This window comes from Cavia porcellus, unplaced genomic scaffold (assembly GCF_034190915.1).
Source record: "Cavia porcellus strain 051 isolate PalLab524CR breed Dunkin Hartley unplaced genomic scaffold, mCavPor4.1 scaffold_8, whole genome shotgun sequence".
Taxonomy (NCBI): Eukaryota; Metazoa; Chordata; class Mammalia; order Rodentia; family Caviidae; genus Cavia; species Cavia porcellus.
Genome location: NW_026947491.1, coordinates 43,277,589 through 43,296,473, shown reverse-complemented (window position 1 = coordinate 43,296,473; position 18,885 = coordinate 43,277,589). Strand labels below are relative to the sequence as shown.

General features: G+C 48.0%; 1 protein-coding gene across 7 annotated transcripts; it reads right to left on the bottom strand.

Moving 5' to 3' along the window:
* Positions 1 to 1,963: 1,963 nt before the first annotated feature.
* On the bottom strand, positions 1,964 to 13,532 carry Ankrd33 (ankyrin repeat domain 33). 7 transcript variants are annotated; one of them, XR_010049285.1, is made up of 7 exons: positions 13,374 to 13,532; positions 12,933 to 13,189; positions 12,587 to 12,712; positions 12,289 to 12,505; positions 10,642 to 11,375; positions 3,702 to 3,891; positions 1,964 to 2,618 (listed from the first exon to the last, which is right to left on the bottom strand). XR_010049285.1 is itself a non-coding variant. In XM_063254792.1 (6 exons), exons 2-5 carry the CDS (start codon positions 13,095 to 13,097, stop codon positions 10,672 to 10,674), a joined length of 1,212 nt encoding a protein of 403 aa, XP_063110862.1. In that variant the 5' UTR covers positions 13,098 to 13,189; positions 13,374 to 13,532; the 3' UTR covers positions 1,964 to 3,891; positions 10,642 to 10,671. The 7 variants fall into 7 exon arrangements, 6 of the variants coding, with proteins under 6 accessions (XP_063110862.1, XP_063110865.1, XP_063110863.1 ...); XM_063254792.1 differs by having other exon boundaries at positions 1,964 to 3,891; XM_063254795.1 differs by lacking the exons at positions 1,964 to 2,618; positions 3,702 to 3,891 and having other exon boundaries at positions 9,771 to 11,375; positions 12,583 to 12,712.
* Between the last annotated feature and the right edge of the window lie 5,353 nt (positions 13,533 to 18,885).

Here is an 18,885-nt window from a genome sequence, read left to right as displayed (position 1 = left end):
GACAAGGACAATCTCACTATCAAGGGCAGCCAGGATGGACAGAGATGCTGGGAGCTGCTTGGACTTTCCCCTTCCAGGAAGACTCCCCCACAGTTACTAGAGCCTCCTGTGTGGGGAACCTGGAGCAGGTGGAAAAACTTCCTCCCCATGCTGGAGGCAGATCTGCCAGCCTTGCTGACCCCAGGCACTGTGAGCAGGACTCGGTTTTAGTCTCAGCCGCCTGGTTGCACACACTCTGGTCAGCCTACCTACTGGGAATCCAGTTGCTTGTTTTTCCTTAGACAATGACTCTTGAGCACCCCATCTCTTATGGCCGTAGTGCACAATGCTAACCTCCTAGGGAGGTGAGGCAGGGTGTGACACCTATCTCAGTTCATAGCTGAGCCTGGCTAAGAGCAGGCCTTCCCTCCATGGAGTCTGTAAATTAAGCTAATATGTGAGAAACCTGGGGATGGAGAGGCCTTAGTGCTTGGCAGAGACCTCCAAATTGTCTTGCTCTAATGAAGAGATTCTGCAGGATGGACCTCCCACCTCGTCACCCCTTTGCTAGGAAGAAAGAGTGGGACAAGGCCCAGAGTCTCAGACAGCATTAGCATTATTTGCTAAGAACTCACTTCCTCTGCTGAAATCCATCACCCCTAGTTGCTTCACAATTTGTGAGTCTAGTGAAGTCTCAGAACCCTGCCGCACCCGAATTTCAGTGTCCCGAAGCCAATAGGAAGTACTATGGGATTACGGTATCTCTCCCCTTTAAGATTATAGCAGCCACTTTGGCACTGTATTAGCTGCAGAACTGGGAGCGTGGTGGTTTCTTGGCCACATCTTTCGCAACTACTCTCCCCCTGCTGTGGCTTCTGGCCAATCCTTTCCTCCCACAACCTATGAATCTCTGTCTGATGAGGTGGGAGTAAGGGCTGTGGATTAGGGCCTTATGAGACCTCCACAGACTGAGTTCCAGTCCTGCTCCCTCCAGGAAGCAGATAAAAGAAATCATTGAGGAGATCAAGTCTGAGAGGTGGTGGGGATGGGAGACTTTCTGTGGGTAGGGTCAATAAATTAACAAATAAAATTTTATGATGATTTTATGCTGAAGAAGAGAGAGCCAGTAGGGGATGGCACTGAAATACCCCGACCCCAGCCAGGGCACCAAACCCTCTAGTCCCTGACTAGTACTTTGGGAGCTCTTGCAAACCCTTGCCTCTCACAGTGCACAAAGAACCTGGGGAACGTGTCAGAGGAGGGACCCAGAGTGTTGGAGAAAGTACTGGAGCCACAGGCCAATGAGGACATGGAAAAGGAATTATAGACTGTGTCCAAGTCTACAAGAATTAACTGCTCAGAGGGACCAGCTGTTCCCTGTACTCAGTGAAGACAGAACAAGAGGAAACAGGCACAAAGGATTCTGATCCAGATTTAGGTATGCAGAGGGATTTCCCAACAGTGCCTTCAGCAGAGGCCCGGAGCTCATGGGTCTATTCGTGGCAGATGCCATGGAGTGGCTTGTCTTGTCATGAAAGGAGGGCAGTGGCTCCTTGACCTTTCAGGATTAGCTATGAGTAAAATTCAAGCATTGCTGGAGCCCAGTGCAGAGCCAGCTTTGTGGGTGTGTGACTTGTGCAGACATTCAGGGCCCCACACTTGGCTTAATGTTCTTCATTTGCCATCCTGAAGTTCTTCATAATATTTTTAATGATTTTTAATGAACAATGGACCCAGAATTTTCATTTTTGCACTGGCCCCATAAATTATGTAGCTGTTCTGTGCCAGGATGAGTAAAGAAAAAAGCAAGAGAGGGGAATTAGCAGGGTGTGAGCTGGGCTTTGCTCCTCTGAAATTGCAGAATAGAGGGCTATGAATGTTGCTCAGTGGTAAAGCACTTGCTTCCTGTGTGCAGTGCCCTGCATTCAATGGCCAGCAACAAAAAAGAAAAAAGCAGGGGCAAATACAGAGTGGGAAAATTAGATGGGGCCACCGATGAGTTTATTCAAATGCAAGAGACACAAATCTGGTAGAAAAGTGTACTCAAGGAGGAATAGTTAGGGGCCTTCTTTAAGGGAGAAGGACAGACACTGTCTGTCTATTCAAAACTCAGGAGTGATTTTTTTAGTGTAGCAAGGTGAATGGAGTCTAAGTTTTGCCTGGAGGAAAAGGGAGAGGAAATGACCCTGCAGGTGTCCTGCAGCTCCAGGCAGGAAGGCATGGTGGCATTCTGAAAAGAGCAGTAAGTATGGATCTTGAGTTCTGGGTTCCAGGCCTGGATCACTTCTTTGTGCCTCAGTATGCTCCTTTGTACAATGAGGGATTTTAGAGAATCCTGAAGATTCCTCCTGGCCCTCTGTGCTCGTCTTTAGCTCTAAGATTCAGGAAACTGCCTGCTCCCATGTAGTTACTATAACTCAGGTCAAAAGGCAGCTTCACTGGTATGGAGTTTGGGGAGGGTGGGAAGCCAGAGCTCTGGTCAACTCCTCAGGAAATGGCAGGCAGACACCAGCCAGATCCCAGACTGAGCAGCCAAGCCATATTCCTCCTCTCCCGGCTTTTCCAGATCGTGTCTAGATGGGTTTGTCTACTTCCTGCCCACTACTCAGCTCTCAGGATGACTCATCTCAGGATGGACCCTGTTGGGGGAAGAATGGCATATCAGGGCAGGGGAAACTGGAATTTAGAAGGTGCCATGAGATGCCACAGGAGGCGGTGGGCACGAAGTCCTGTCATTATGGAAAGCTGCCCCAGCATCATCTCCTCTTGCCAGTGCAGCAGGCTCTGGAGTACCCCTTCCCACATGCTTCTTGGAGCTCTGAGCTGGCTCCCCCAAACTGGCCTGACTGCCGAGGGCCAGGAGAGTCCGGGGATGAGCGCATGCTGGGGGTAAGAAAGAACACCTGCATGTAGCCCCAGCTTCTATACCCGAGGGAAGGGTTGATCACTCTTTCTCTACCACATTCTCAAACTAACGGCCAAGTATGTGAGCAAGTCCTCCATCAGCTGTGAAACCAACACCAGATGTCTGGTGTGCCGAGCCGGAGAAGGCAGAGCTGTGGATCAGGAGGAAGAGCACTGCGCCGGGAGTCAGGAGACCCAAAGTAGCCAGCACATGTAGCGGCAGCGTGGCTCCTGTTTGATCCGCTCAAAGACAAGTCAGAAAGGTCGCCTCCTCTAGTAGCTGCACGAAGGGCTATTACACAATATTTAGTTACTGGAGGGGCTTGTACGAGGTGCCCATTCTGTTAAATCCCAGACAGCCTAGTGTAAAACAAGGAAATATAATCCACAAGAGCTGGAGATACAGCTCAGCAGCACAGCGCCTGCCTGGCAGGTGCGAGGGCATGAGTTTGATCCCTGGAACCCAAAAAATAAATCAATAAAATAATAAAGTAAAAACTACAAGCAAGTTAATAAGGAGAAACAACTGTACCCATGTTTAGACGCTCTTGCTGGAGGCATTGCGGCTGTAAAATTTCTGGTTACGTATTTGTTTTTATGACATTTGCTTCAGTTGATTCTCAACCTCGTGTGCATGAATGTCTACCTCTTAAAACTTCAGGCATTGTTCAAAAGCTTGGAGATTTAGGTCACTTCAATGCTTTCTGTCTAATTATTGTTATCTGATTACTACTTTATAAATTGAAATAATATAGCCAAATCTTTAGTTCTAGTCCAGCTCTCCTGGTGTTTCTCTAAATAAGGACTGTGGCACCCACCTTGTTCCCTGGAGCTGCAGTCCTGATGCAGGAAAGGAATCTGTGCGGATTCACTGCTGTGAGTGACGGGGGTCTGGGGGCTATTCAGGTAAACTGGTCACTGTGGAAGTCTCGAGAGCCATGGTGAGCATTTTGGGTGGTGTAGGTCTTCCTAGAAGCATCTGGACTCTTCCCCACTCTAATAAGAAGCCTGGCATGGGTGAGGAAAGACAGGGGTGACTGGTAAGAGACTGGGGAAGATGATCCTTTGAGGTGCTTTGCCGCCCGGGAAGTCTGAGGAGTCAAAGTGTTCACCTCCACGAGAAAGGGGTTTGGGCAATGAGAGGATTTGAGGGTAGGTAGTGGCCCCCACTGGGTAGGTAATGGCCTCCAGGATTTGAGGGTAGGTAATGGCTCCTGCTGGGAGAAAGACTGCTTGAAAGAAGGTGCTGGGCAAGGCCAGAGGCCAGCGGGATTTCCTTCGGCTCCAGCCACTCGAGTGGGTGGGACCGGATTGATCACGCTGCACACAGGAATCTGCCTTTGTTTCCAGCTGGAGGGGAAATGCCATAAGCCCTGCCGCTTTCCCGTCCCTCCTGCATCTGAGTGAAGGCTCTGCCCTTCCCAGGACCAGAGGGCTTGGGACTGAGGGCTTCTGGCAAGCTTTTATCTGGAGGGTCCCCAAAGACACAGACGTCTGCCCCTTGTGCTCCCAAAGCAAGGCACTTGCACAGATATGGAGAACACGTTGCCAAGAGGGCACCAAGTCTGTTTTAGCCCAAGGAGGCATGGAAGAGTTTGGGTTAGACCTGCGTGGCTCTCTCTTTCCCTCAGAGTGACCATAGTTCTCCATGGCCAAGAAAGCTATGAGGCCTAGAGACAGTATTTAAGGGCAAGGCTTGGGTCCCTTCAGCCCCTCCAACTCCTGCTCCCGAGGGTCAGACAGACTCTGGAACTCCACCCACAGTTACACTAGCAATGTGTGGAGCCGGGCCCACAGTGTTGGGGGCAGGGCGGATGGGAGGAGAGGGTGGGCCTGGAACCCAAGCAGTAGGGGAGCCTGTATTTTTTATTTTTGGTTAGTGTATCTATGTGTTTGTGCACCTGTGTGACTAAATGTGTTCCGTGTGCTGCTGTATGTGGCCCCTCTGTGTATGACTGGGAATCTGTAGGCCAGTGGACCTGTGTGTCCTGTGGCTGTGAGGCCTCCGGTTCCCATGGGTCCTGACTGATGCTTGTCTGTGTGCGGCATTTGCCTGTGTAACTATGGTTGAGGTTTCAGAGTTTGCCTTCTGGCACAAAAGTAGCCAGGGTCAGAGTCTGGTAAGGCAGGGCCACGCCTCACCAGACTGAAGTCCCCTCTTCGCACCTAGGTGTCTTCTTTAACAGTGGAAGCCTGTGCTCTCCCTGAAGGCAAGGTGACAGGGGACCAGATCCAGACCTATGCAAGGGTCCTAGGTGGATAGGTTCCTTAATGTCACCGAGATCTGACAGGTGAAATGACCTAAGTGGTCAGGCCAAGGAAGAGACTGGAGGGAAAAGGAGTGGGGCATGGATGTGGCCAACCTGGTGTTTGGTGCATGGAAGACGACTGGGTGTCCTCAACCATTTGGGAAGTACGACTGTCAGAGAGAAGGGAAGCCAGCCCTGGCTCCCTGGTATGGAGCAAAGAGGACACAGGCCAACAAGTTCCCGCCTATTCTTTTGTCTTCTCTCCACATACCTACTCCTTTGCTTTCTGCTGGCCCAACAGGGGTTTCCTGGACATGCCCTGATGCTACCAGGAACATTCCCACTCCTAGGACCGGGGCAGCTCCTGAGAGGAGGAGGCAGATGAGAGGCCCCTCTATGCATTCCAGGCCTTAGTGGAATGTACAATCAGATCTGTATACATTGTTTAAGCCTTGTATGGGCTGGGCACTAGGGATACAGAGATGGTTCCTGTCCAGAGGTCTCTACCAGTCTGGCTGACATCCCAGTTATGTTAGAACAGCAACTCTGTGGTCCCACCTGTGGGATCCCATGTGCCAAGGTGGGAGGGGGATGCTTGCTTCCCAGGGAGGAGCTTACCCAGCCAGCAGTGCTGCAGTGACAGTGGCAGTTGGGAGTGTGCCTGGGCTAAGGCACAGAGAGGGACAGAGACTGGTCCAAGGAGGTTTCTTCATTTGAAGGGTTGCCACAGTGGTATCCTGGAACCACGGACTGCTCAGCTCACCTACCAGGCCTGAGTGTGTGCACTGAAGGTGCCTAGCGCCTCCCTTACATGCCTCTTGCTGTTCAGTGAAGCCTGGGATTCCAGCTGACCTGGAGATGATCAGGGCTAGGAGCGGGAGGCTCCCTCTGCTGGAAAAGGTTGTGCCTTCAGCTCCAGCCATGCAGGACACAGGGCCCTCAGAATGCTGGGGTCATCCCTGAGCAGGGGAAAGGCAGGAGGGCTAGGCTCAAAGAATCAGATGAAGCTGAGCTGCAGGCAGAGGCCACACGCTGCAAGTAGAACCAACCTAAGCTTCAGTGTGTCACAGACGAGCTCCAAGCACCACACTGCCATTTTGCAGGTGAGAACACTGGGCCAGCCACTTTATCTTCATATCCTCGTTTTCTTTCTTTCTTTCTTTCTTTCTTTCTTTCTTTCTTTCTTTCTTTCTTTCTTTCTTTCTTTCTTTCTCTCTTCCTTTCTTTCTTTCCTTCGTACCTCATGCTTGCCAGGCAGGTGCTTTACACCACTGAGCTAAACCCCCAGCCCCATATCCTTGGTTTCTTCAACTCTGCAGTTGGAAGGGTGTGAAGATTAAATAAGAAAGTGATGCTGGGCGTGGTGGCTCATGCCTACAATCCCAGCACTCAGGAAGCTGAGGCAAGGAGGTTGCTGTGAGTTAGAGGTCAGCCTGGGCTATGAATTTAAGGACAGCCTGAACTATACAGCAAGACTCTGTCTCAAAAAGAAGTGACATTAATAAGGCCAAGTATGGTGCTGAGTGCTGCCTTATCTCACTCACTTCTCACCGCAGCGTTGTGTGAACAGGGAGCATGTTATTCTTACCTTCACTCTGCCCCGAGAGCCGTGAGGCTCTGACAGGTTAAATAACTTGCCCAAGATCACAGGCCAGCTCCAAGGCCAAAACACTTTACCACCATGCAGTTCCAAGATCTGGTAGTTCTGCCCCATCTGGGATGCCAGTTCCAAGGTTGTCTTCATGGGCTGTGATTTCAGCAGTGGGTGAGAGGGAAAGGATTCTGTCCCTTTCATGGTCCCTGAAGCAGATCAATCAAACTCGGTTTCCAGGGTCTGTCTTGATAGCACTTTGTAGTTTGCAGAACTCTTTTCCTCATGTAATCTTATAGATCTTTCTCATAGTTCTGTTTTTCCCATCCTACAGGTGTGAATGCTGAGGCAAGTGAAACTCAGCTGCCTTATTCATGACCACACAGGTGGAAAACAGCAAGGTTAGCTTTAAGTCCATTATAAATACACCATAGGCTTCAGAGCCCTCTGGGGAAAATCACACTCTGACACTTCTCTCTCTCTCTCTCTCTCTCTCTCTCTCTCTCTCTCTCTCTCTCTCTCCTATTCAAAGAGAAGATATATTTTATAATTTTGCACAATTGAGACTATCTGATTAAAAAGTTGGAACAGAATTCTAAGTAATTATGTTGATACTCTACCCTCAAGGAAATAGGTCATGACTCTTGAATGTGGGCTTTTTATAATGACTCCCTTCCAAAGAGTACCAGAGAGGAAGGGGAAACTGAGTCTACAGGAGAAGGCTAACAGTACCACAGCCAGGTGACTAACATCAATGGTGATAAGGCTTGTTCACAGGATGCGTTCTTAGTACAGTGTGATGCTAACCTGTACTCTTCCAAAACCCCAGTCCAATGATGGCAAACCTTTTAGAGATAAGTGCCCCAAGTGCAACCCAAAACCCACTTATTTATTGCAAAATACCAACACTGAATACTGAGATTTTAGTTTAGAAAAAATAACTCATACATTAGCATCTTTTGTCTTAAAAGAAAAAAAACACGTGTGCCATCGGCTCACCGCCATATCCCTAATCTAACCATCACACAAGACCCAGTCCCAAAACACCTGATCAGAACTATTCAAAGCTGTGAAGATCATCAGCAACAAAGAAAGTTTGAGGAGTCACTGTTTGGAGACATCTAAGAAGTGATGATTAAATGTCATGTATATCTTGATGAGATCTTGAGATAGAAAACTCACATTAGGCAGAACTAAGAAAGTGAGTAAAGTAGGGCACTGAGATAACAGTAATAACAATAGTGTGTTAATATTGGCCCATTCATTGCAGCTGCTCTTGGTCTCAAGTCCTCAAAGCTTGAAACCTTAAGGTTACTGGGAGATGGGCTGGGGTATAGCTTAGCAGCACAGCGCCTGCCTGGCAAGGGTGAGGTTGTGAGTTTTATTCTCCATATAAAAAAAAGTTATTGGGAGGGTGCTATGTGACATGTACTGAGATATTCAGTGAGCACCTTATGAAAGTGGTTGCTATCATTATTATGAATACACAAGCAAATATATTTTGGCAATAAATGTGTTTTTTAAAAATCCAAAATGTGTAAATAAGCCCCCCCCCAATTTTATTAAATGTTCCTTCAAGGATATTTTGGATGGCTAGCTAATGACCTCACCTACAGGTCACCTCAGGGAGAGTAATTTTGTTTAGCATGCTTGTGGTGGATTAAAAACTAGTGGTCAATTTAAACATCAGCTGAACTGAATCAGCATGGTACTGAGTATGAATGCCCCACCTTAGGAAAGTTGCCAGCATAAAAAAGGAGACCTGGAGAGGAAGAGTAGCATTGTGAGTTCTCCTAACTGTTGCTATTTGGAGCTGCAGGTTCATTTAGAGCTGTTGGCTCTCCCAGAGGAGCTTGTCATGCTGGCTTCCCTGACACGAACTCAAGTTGTTATCCTCGGAGGAGCTCAGAGCCTTGTTGCTGAGAATGGCTGTGGTTCACTTTGGGGGAACTCAGGTCACTACTCTGGGCATCGCTTCCTGGCTCTAAAGGGAATGATATGTGGTGTTTAATCTCCAGGAGAAGCTTGTCACACTGGCTTCCTGATAAGAACTTGGCTGTTCTCATCATTGGAGAAGCTTGGGACCTCGCTGTCACTGAGGATGACTGTGGAACTTTTCAGGGAAGCCTGGCACTTATTTTGAGCATTGCTTCTTGGCTCCAGGGCAGAACCCTCATCTTACTGGCATAGATCCTTCACCCTGCTGGCATAGACTTTCTAGCTTCCACCGCTGGTCTTTGGGCCTTCCCAGTACAGATCCATGAAACAGACTCGTGTGAGTCATTGTGGGCTCTAGGCCTACAATTGGGCTCATGGTGGGTATTGTCGTGGGCTCTAGGTCTTCAGCTGAACTCATGCAAAACATTGCTGTGGGATCCAGACCCTCGGCTGGATTCTCTAGGTATTTAGTGTGTAGACAGATTTCTTGCCCTTCTTCTATTTGACTATGATTGACTAACATAAATACTACTATAAATTATGTGTCCTGTATGTAATAGTTTTCCTTGCAACCTTTGACTACAACAATATTGTTTACTTTTTCTGTTGTTATTTCCTTTTTTTTTGGTACCTGGAATTGATCTCATGACCTTGTGCTTGCCAAGCACTTATGCTGCAGAGCTAAATCCTCAGCATCTGTTGTTGTTATTGATACGGGTTCTTCATATGTTGCCCAGGCTGATCTCCAACTTGTGGACTCAAGAGATTCTCCTACCTCAGCCTCCTGAATAGCTGGAATGACAGGCATGTGCCATCACAACTGGCTAACATACTATTGATTAAGGCTCAAAATCTGTAAAGAAGTTAACCTGTAGAAGAGGCAAAACTCAAATTCATTCAGCCTGCCACACTAGAAGTTATTTTTGTTTAGCAGAAAAACTAAAAACTTACAGTTTTGTTGCTAAGTAGGAATTCACTTTTTTCTATCACTTTGCAATCTTATTCCAGCATTCTTTTTTCCACTGTCAGTAATGGTCTCTCACTTCTTCCTTTCGCCATCCTGCTGGTTCACTCAGAAAGTAGTTCAATAAATCTTGATACTCACTATGTATTTTTATTGGTCATGTTTATTTTTGTGCAAATTTTATTTTGATAAATAGTATTATGTTATTTATTATTTTCCACCACTCAGTTGTTTTCCTTATACACATTTTGAAGATAGTTTCATAACAGAGCATAAAGGACTTCCTTACTCTTTTTTTTTTTTTTTTTTTGGTTTTTTTGAGACAGGGTCTCACTATGCAGTTCAGGCTGGCCATGAGCTCACTTTGTAGCCCAGGGTGGTCTTGAACTTGCAATGATCCTCTTGCCTCAGCCTCCTGAGTGCTGGGATTACAAGCGTGAGCCACCACGCCCGGCCGGACTTCCTTATTCTTACAGTATTGGAGATGGGGAGTCACTCTACTACTAAGCTCACCCCCAGATCTTTGGCTATTTTGAGACAATGTCTTGTTAAGCTGCCCAGGCTGAACTCAAACTTGTGACCTTCCTACCCTAGCCTTGTGAGTAGCTAGGATTACAGGCTTGTACCACTGTGCCCAACTCTTTTTTTTTTTTTTTTTTTTTTTTTGTCTTTTTCGTTTTTATCGGTACCAGGGATCGAACTCACGACTGCCTGCTTGCAAGGCAGGTGCTTATGCTGCTGAGCTAAATCCCCAGCCCCCTGTGCCCAACTCTTATTCTTGCTTTACAATGCATGGTATGGAACATAGCGTATGGGTACACAGTGATTACCCCATAATCAATTAGCCAATGTGCTCATGATGGACACATGGTTGGCTCTACTCTTCCGCTGTTGTAAACAATCTCATGCTAAATAACCATGTACACAGTTGGAAGCAGGTTCACTTAGGCAGGGTGTGGGGAAGGCTTTAGAAGAGGCTCTAGATGGGAAATGAGCCTAGGAAAGAACTCAGTTACCTGTCCCAGCCTGGCCTAGCTCATCTTCCTCTAATTTTGCACCCTCTTGGCTTCTTCTTCTTCTTCTTGTCTCTTCCTCTCCATCCTGAGCTCCTGGTATTGCCAGAGAGGAAGGGTGAGGCTTTCACGCCTTTCACGCCTGGGCAGCATCAGCTTGTACTGGCTGGGGGACCAGGGCGCCTTGGAGAGGAGGATCTTGGGTACCGGGCTGCTGATACTGTCCCTGGGCTGTAGCCACTGAGAGAACATACCCTGAGGGCTGTAGGGGACAAAGACTTGGGAGCCCCTGGAGACCACTTGGGGGGGCTGTGGAGACAGGGGAGGAGGTGGGGCAGTACCTAACAGCTCTGGCACAGACTTGCTTCGGGTGCCCAGTGTGGGAGGATGGTCAGGACACAGACTGTGGCAGGCAGTGGCAAGGAAGGGACTAGCGAGGCTGGTAGTGATGGTCACAAAGTGGTCCAGGACACCCCCTTCCTGAGGACACTGGGCAAAGGACATACTCAGGGCGGCCTGCAACCTTTCTAGGAAGGATGGGGGAGCCTGAGCCTGGGCCTGAGCCACAAGCCCGGGCAAGGCTGGCCACTCTAGCTTGAAATGCTGGCTGAGCTGTTCTGCACAGGGCCGCTGCAGCAGCTGCCGGATCCTCCACACGACGGCAAAACTGTCAGTCAGCAGGGCCCATTCCAGGGCTGTCTTGCCTCGGACAGGATCCACAGAGGTCAGATCAGCGCCTGGAGGGGGCACAGAGTGATGAGGGGCAGGATTTGGGAAGGGGTAGATGGTCTGTAGCAGGAGGACTGGCTCAGGTTGGCTTCCAAATGAGAGTCTGAGCATGAGAGGCCAGTACTGCAACCTCCTCTTGACAAAGGAAGAGATTGACATCTAGCCAGAGAGAGGCTGCAAGAGTCTCTTGTGGGTCTCCAACCCCGAGGAGAGTAGGAGTCTCCTGAACCCAGGAGCTGATAGAGGAGTGAAGGCCTGTGCCCATTGGCCAAGTGCAGGAGAGAAGTCAGCGTGTCCCCTCTCTGGTTTATCTCTTTATTTGTGGCAGGAGACACAGTCACTCTGATATAAAGAAGAGGTGTAGACTCCTTCCCTTCTCACCCCAAACTCAGTTGGGTGGGGAAGGGTAAGATGGAGGTTGAGATCCCCCAAAGGGCAGCCTACTGGAGGTATAGTGAGGGTATACAACTCCACAGTGTGGTCTCCACCCTGAATAACTCCTGGAGGCCCTGCTAGAGGTCAGAGCTGGAGGTCAGCTCAGAGAAGGCCAACACCTTTGCCATGCTGGTGAGACCAAAGAGGAAATCCATGTGTCCAGGCTCCCTCAGCCAGTGGCAAGGCCAAGACTAGAACCCAAGGGTCTTGTTCCAAATACCAGCCTTCTTTGTCTTCAGTTTTACAGCTGATCTGAGTTACTCTTCCAGACTTTCCTTTCTGGGCCTTTCAAAGACAGAGCCATCAATAGCTGGACCTTGTTGATGGTGAGAAGCCTGAGGTATGCCCCTTCTCCAGGAAGCCAACCTAGACTGATCCTCATGTCCATCTCTCCCCTCTCTACAATAAATAATGACTGACTTAGGTGTAGTGGGGAGGCTTGGGGAAGAGACTGGAGGCCACGCACCCAGTCCAGGCCCCATGCACCTGCCATGAGAAGAGTGGCCACACATTCAGAGCGGTCTCGTATGGCAGCCTTCATCAGCGCTGTGAGCCCCCGCTGGTCCCGGCGCTCCAGATCCAGGCCGGAGAAGTAGTTGAGCAGGAGACTCACCAGAGGCACGTGGCCTGCATGGCAGGGAGGGCAGAGTTTGGCTCCAAATGATGGGACTCCAAGCCCACCCTGTGCCTGACACTGCAGAGCCTGGCATGGAGGAAATGTGGACAGTCAGGGCTGCAGCTCTAGTGGTTGATGGAGGGTAGGGTTTGGCAACCTCTCACCTGCTTGGACAGCCAGCATAAGGGCCGTGTCCCCATCTTTGTCCTGCTGGTTCACATCCAGGAAAGGGCAGCGGCTAAGCAGGGCCACGATACTCTCGAAGCCTCGGTAGCATGCAACCATGAGGCCTGTCTGAAGGTGAGGCAACTCAGTCCCTACCTTCCTTCAGGGTTTCCCTAAGGACCCTGGGCCTCTATGCTCACACCTGTCCCAGGGTATGTCCCAGCACTGTGAACACCACCCTCACCCATTCCTTTGTTCTAAGGATCCAGCCAATGCTAACTGATACTGGCACTCTTGGACCCAGGGTAAGACAGTGAGGTGGGGAGAAAGAGCTGCCCTGTTGCCTCACCCTCCCATTGCTGTCTACTTGAGTGGCCTCCTCTGGGGATATTCCAGCATCCAGCACAGCTTGGAGCTTGGCAGGGTCATTGTGGGCACAGGCCAAGTACAGGGCCCCCATCCTGCAGCCTAGGTCAGGCATCTCCTGACCAGGGCAGGACAGTGCCTCAGACATGTCCAGCCCTCTTCCTTCTCCTCCTCTTGAGGGCAGCTCCTCCTCTTCCAGGATGAGGCCAGAAAGCAAATCCTTCTTCACATGGCTGGCATCTAGGACAGAATAGAGAGGTGGGTGTCTCCCTGGATCCTGGGTGGGGTGCCCACAGCTGTAAGCCTTGCCCAGGAAAAGCCTTTCTCCTGGCAAGTGCCTCACTTGGTGGAAGACCGGGAGCCCAGAGAGAGCAGAGTGTCCCGTTCTTTAGGGCTCCAATGAGGTTCATAGCAGGGGCCTCACCTGGGATTAGGTAAAAATCTCCAAGAGGTGGTCATCACCAGGCCCAGAGCAACCCCCCAGCTGCCTGGGAGCACGCTTAGCGGTCTCTGGAGTGGCCAGAAGGACTGTCCTCTCCGGAAGCAATGCGGGAAACAGATGGCTGGACTTTCTTGGAAAGAGCTGCTGCAAACTCCCTGGGGCTGAGCTGGGTCAAGCGGGTTAGGAAGGGATTGGGGACTGGAGAGGAGGGTGCTGTGGGTCTGGAGTTGATCAAGAAGCTTCCAAGATCCTGCCAGACAGGCTGTGCCTGACAGCTCCTCCCAGCTGGCAGCGCTGAGTAGCCCTGGCCTTGTCCTCCTTTGGCCTCTTTCATCCTTTTCTGCTGTTTTGCAGGGGGAAGCACCCTTCTCCTATCTGCCTGTAAGAATTTGAAGCTGCCTTTTTTTGGGTGAAGTGGGGGTTGGGGAGGGGGCAGGGAAGAGAGGGGTGTGAGCGTAGGAATCTCATTAAATTGGAGTTGGGGGGCAACCCACTCGGGACTCCTTCTGTCTCTCTTCAGATGGAAGCTTTCAGATAGATAGATAGATAGATAGATAGATAGATAGATAGATAAATTGGAGTAGAGATTCACAGGACAACTGTAGGGTAAGGCCCTGTTTTTTAGATCCTGGGAAATCAAAATATAAATTTTCAATTTAAAAGCTTCGAGAAAAAGAAAAATAATGCCTAGAAATGTGGGGTATGTTGGCACTCACCTGTAATCCCAGTACCTGGGAGGCTGAAGCAAGAGGATCCCAATGAATTTGAGGCCAACCTGGGCCATATAGTGAAACCTTGTCTCAAAACGTAAAAAAAAAAAAGTCTACAAATTGTGATGTATTCAATTTAATGGATTAATTTTGGTGTGGTAATTAAATATGAAATATTTAAATTAAACCATTAATAATAGGTTGTTTTCAGATTAACATTAAATTTAATGAAGTAGGGGCCGGGGATTTTGCTCAGGGGCATAAGCACCTGCCTGGCAAGTGCGAGGTCATGAGTTCAATTCACGATTCTGAAAAAAAAAAAAAAAAAATTGGATGAAGTAGACCTAAGGTATAGAAAATTGAGCCAGTTGTAGTGTTCCATTTGAATTACGTAGGACTCTTTTCTTGGGTTTTGTTGTTGCTATGGCCTTGATTTGATTTGATTTGGTTTGGTTTTTTGTTTTTGTTTTGTTTTTTAATCAGTACCAGGGATCTAACTCACAACCACGTGCTTTCAAGGCAGGCGCTTATGCCACTGAGCTAAATCCCCAGCCCCTGGCTTGGTTTTTTTAAGATAATAACTCACTTTGTAATCCAGTTGGCCTTGAACTTGCTTAGGCTGGCTTCAAATTTACAATCCTGTGTCAGCCTCCTGTGTGCTATGATTCCAGGTGTGAAGCACCATGCCTGGCTTATTGTTTTATTTTATTTTATTTTATTTCCCTTTTATCTTTGATCCCCATAGCCTTTGTCTTCTTCACTTTACCAGTTATTTATATAATAACCTTAAAATACACATTGTAGGGGCTGGGGATTTAGCTCAGCAGCATAAGCGCCTGCCTTGCAAGCAGGCAGTCGTGAGTTCAATCCCTGGTACCGATAAAAAGGAAAAAGACAAAAAAAGAAAAAAAATACACATTGTATCCTTCCATCAAAAGAGGTAGTGTGGATTTGAGTATGTTTTCTTTTTTCTCTTTCTTTCTTTCTTTTTTCTTTTGTTTTGTTTTCAGTTTTGTGGTTGTTTGAGACATGGTCTGTCTCACTATGTAGCTCAGGCTGGCCTCACTCTCATGGCAATCTTTCTGCCTCCACCTCCAGAGTGCTGGGATTACAGGCTGGTGCCACAACGTTCAGCCAATGTTTGTGCTTCCAACTAACTTGTTAGCAATTGTGCTACAGAGCTCCTTCTGTACGAGTTTTTCCCCCAATACTGTGTGTTGAGCATCCATCCTGCGGCTTCACGCATAGCCATGAGGAACATGTCTGCTTGTGGTAGCATGGTGTCTGGTGTAGATCTGCGGCTCCACATCAGTCCAGTGGGGCTTTTAGTGTTTCTTCTAAGCTGCAGAAGCTGGAAAACTAGACAGCACTTCCTATGTTTCCTTGAGCTAAGAATCTGTGGCTTGAGCCCTGCCTTTGCGCAAGACAAAAATTTGGAACAAAGCATGAGACATCCGTTTTGCTGTCACAGATCATGACAGCAGCAGGCAAGCTCTGGAGCAGCTTCCTGATTCATCAGCTTCCGCAGTAGTGACTTGTTTTTTCAACCACAGGCAGGGCTCATGTGACACTTAAATCTTGGCGTTGTTCCTGACCTAGAGCCCACATTTCCAGCCCTTTGTGTGTAAACTAACCAGGTTTAGCTTTACTGCTTGCAACTGAACTCTATCTGATGCATATGGCTAAGAAATAAAGGTTTATCTTTAACCCAGGATAAAAATAACCTGTTGGTGTTAGTTCAGCAGCTTGATGTCAGGGCCCTCTTCCCTGGGGTCCTCTTATTTTCCCTCTTAGCCACAGGCCACTACACCTGTCTTGTCAGTGTGTACAAGGAGTCTTGGATTCTGTCGGACACCCGTCCACCATCTCCCTTCTTTCTTATCACTTTTTTTTTTGGTCTTTTTTCTTTTTATCGGTACCAGGGATCCAACTCACGACTGCCTGCTTGCAAGGCAGGCGCTTATGCTGCTGAGCTAAATCCCCAGCCCCTCTTATCACTTTTTAGTAAGGTGGTTGTATAGTAGTGCAATTTTGTCTAGTGGGATGCTAACAGAAGTCCCATGGGTGGGATTCCTGGGGAAACCACTCTCTTTACAGAAGGGAGGGGTGCACTTTTAAATGTCTTTCTTCCTTCTTCTTCTTCTTGAACATTCTTCCTCCAGCGATGGATGACCAGGTGGCCTCCAACTTCCTGCCACTACAAACACAGCTCCGGACAACGCCCCTGTACTTACCTCGCTTCGGATTCACGCAGGGCGTGTCCGAGGTCCCTGCGCTGCAGGCTTATGGTCACACTTGGTGGTATGGTCAGCTTGCTCTCTGTTCTGCGGCGTAGCAACCAACGAGACACACGTTTCCTTTCGTCCTGACCAGCACCCCTCCTTATTCAGTCTTCTAAGTTTTGCCAATGAACAGCGCAGAACCGCAAAGCGATACAGCTATTCAACACTGGACTTTGTGGATTGTGAGCAAGATGAACGCCTCTCCCTGTGCTCTGCTTAGCCCTCCTGGGCGCTAACTGCCTGTTCTGGCCTTTGCTCAGTGTCCTATAGGATTATCATCTCTTTAAATAATAATCTTTATTTCTAAAAGTCTTTCTTATTGTTTCACATCTTATTAGTGCATACGGGCTGTACAGATCAGTGGGTTTTTCTCTGCCAGATTTGTACATGTACGTAATGTGCTTTGGTCATTCTGCCCTCTCTTTCACCCCTTTGGTCCACCTCCCCCCAGCTTCACCTTCAGGGGATTTCAATGTGTAGTATTTTTCTTAGTGTGTGTGTGTGTGTGTGTGTGTGTGTGTGTGTGACAGAAAGAGAGAGAGACAGAGACACAGAGAGAGAGAGACAGAGAGACAGAGAGAAAAAGAGAGCGAGCGAGCTCTTTTCATTGAGCTTCATCCCCAGCCTGTTTATTTATGTATGTCGACAAGTGTTGGGAGCCATGGCACTGTCAAGTCATCAGACGCGGTGATTGCGAGGCCTGTGGGAAAGTACAAAAGCCTGGGCTAGATTACCCCTCTCATCGAGCCCGCCTGTGTGGCACCTGTTTCTTATCACCCCACTAAGTTCCCGCCTCACAGGGTAGTCTGCCTAGCTATTAATCCTATATATAGCCAGTGCCTCCACCCCCGAGAGAGAGAGAAGCACGAAAGGAGCCGCGGGGAGCGGACCGGTAGAGGCTTCGGGGCAGACTGAAGCACGGAAGGAGCCGCGGAGAGCGGACCGGTAGAGGCTTCGGGGCAGACTGTATAAGGAGAGAATAAAGAAAAGCCTGACCACCGCCAGACCTTGTCGTGTGTCTTTCCTGCCGGCCGGGAGCGACATCGACAGACAAGGTCTTGCTAAGGTGCTGGATTGCCCTGGCTGGTTTCATACTTATGATCCTACTGCCTCAGCCTCTCAGAGCACTAGAAATCTAGGTGTGTGCCACCACGTCTGGCAGTGTATGACACAGAGCCCTCCAAAAAAGGGATACACACTTCAGGACAAGAAAAACTTGTATAAATATTTGAATGTTAAAATTATTGAGACGTGATGAGATTAACACCATTACAAGAGGTGCTCAGAGTGGTGGCCATCAGTTTCCAGGCATTTATTAGTGTGGTGAGCTGCTGCTGGGGTAAATTTGGTCACTGAGATTGCTGCCCATGCATTTTCAATTTCTTCTCTAAGACCCGGCAGTGTAGTGGGTTTTCTGTGAAATATGACATCTCTAAGCACCCCCAACCCTACATAATAACACCCTCTGTTAAAAAACTCACAGTATTTTTCTTTTACTAAAGTATGGATACATTTTTGGGCATACTTTGATCACATTTATCCCCCATTAACTGCCCTTACACCCCCCTTCCTCTTCTCCTTATTCCCTTTCTCTTGTCTATATTCTTCCTTTTACTTTCTTGTCACCTTTTCTCGAGTCCACATATTAGGGGAAATATGAGATATTTGTCTTTCTGGATCTGGCTTATTTTGTTCAATGTCATGATCTCCAGATCCATCCATTTTCCTACAAATGACAGAATTTCATTCTTATTCCTGGCTGAATAGTACCCCATTATGTATTACCTAACATATTTTCTGTAACCATTTATCTGTAGATAGGTACTTAGGCTAGTTCCATAACTTGGCTATTGTAAATTGTGCCACAATAAACAAAGGTGTACAGGTAAATGTATAATATGTTGACTTTAATTGCTTTGAGTATATTTCAAGGAGTGGAATAGCTGAATAAAATGGTATCTTTATTTTTACTTCTTTTGAGGAACCTCCATAATGATCTCCATAGTGTCTGTGCCCATTTACATCCGGTCAGTAGTACAGAAGTGTCTTTTTTTCCACGTTCTCACCAGCACCTATTATTTATTGTATTCTTGATGACAGCCATTATGACTGGGGTGAGATGGAATGTCACCATAGTTTTGATTCATATTCCTTAATGACCAAAGATTTTTCTGTATACTTATTGCATTATACTTCTTTGAGAAATGTTCAATTCGTTTGTCCCTTTACTGATTGGGCTATTTGATTTTTTGGGCTTTTTTTTTTAACCTCTTTTTGTATGCTAGCTATTGGTCCACTGTCAGAAGAATAAGTGGGACGATTTCCTCCCATTCATAGGCTGTCTCTCCATGCTGTTTTTCCCTTGCTGTGCAGAAACTTTCTAATTTGATGCAGTTTCAGATATTGATTCTTGCCATTATTTCTTGTATTGGTGGAATCTTTTTCAGGAAGCCTTTGCCTGTGCCTATGATAGCTTTGGGTATTTCCCTTACACGTTCTTTT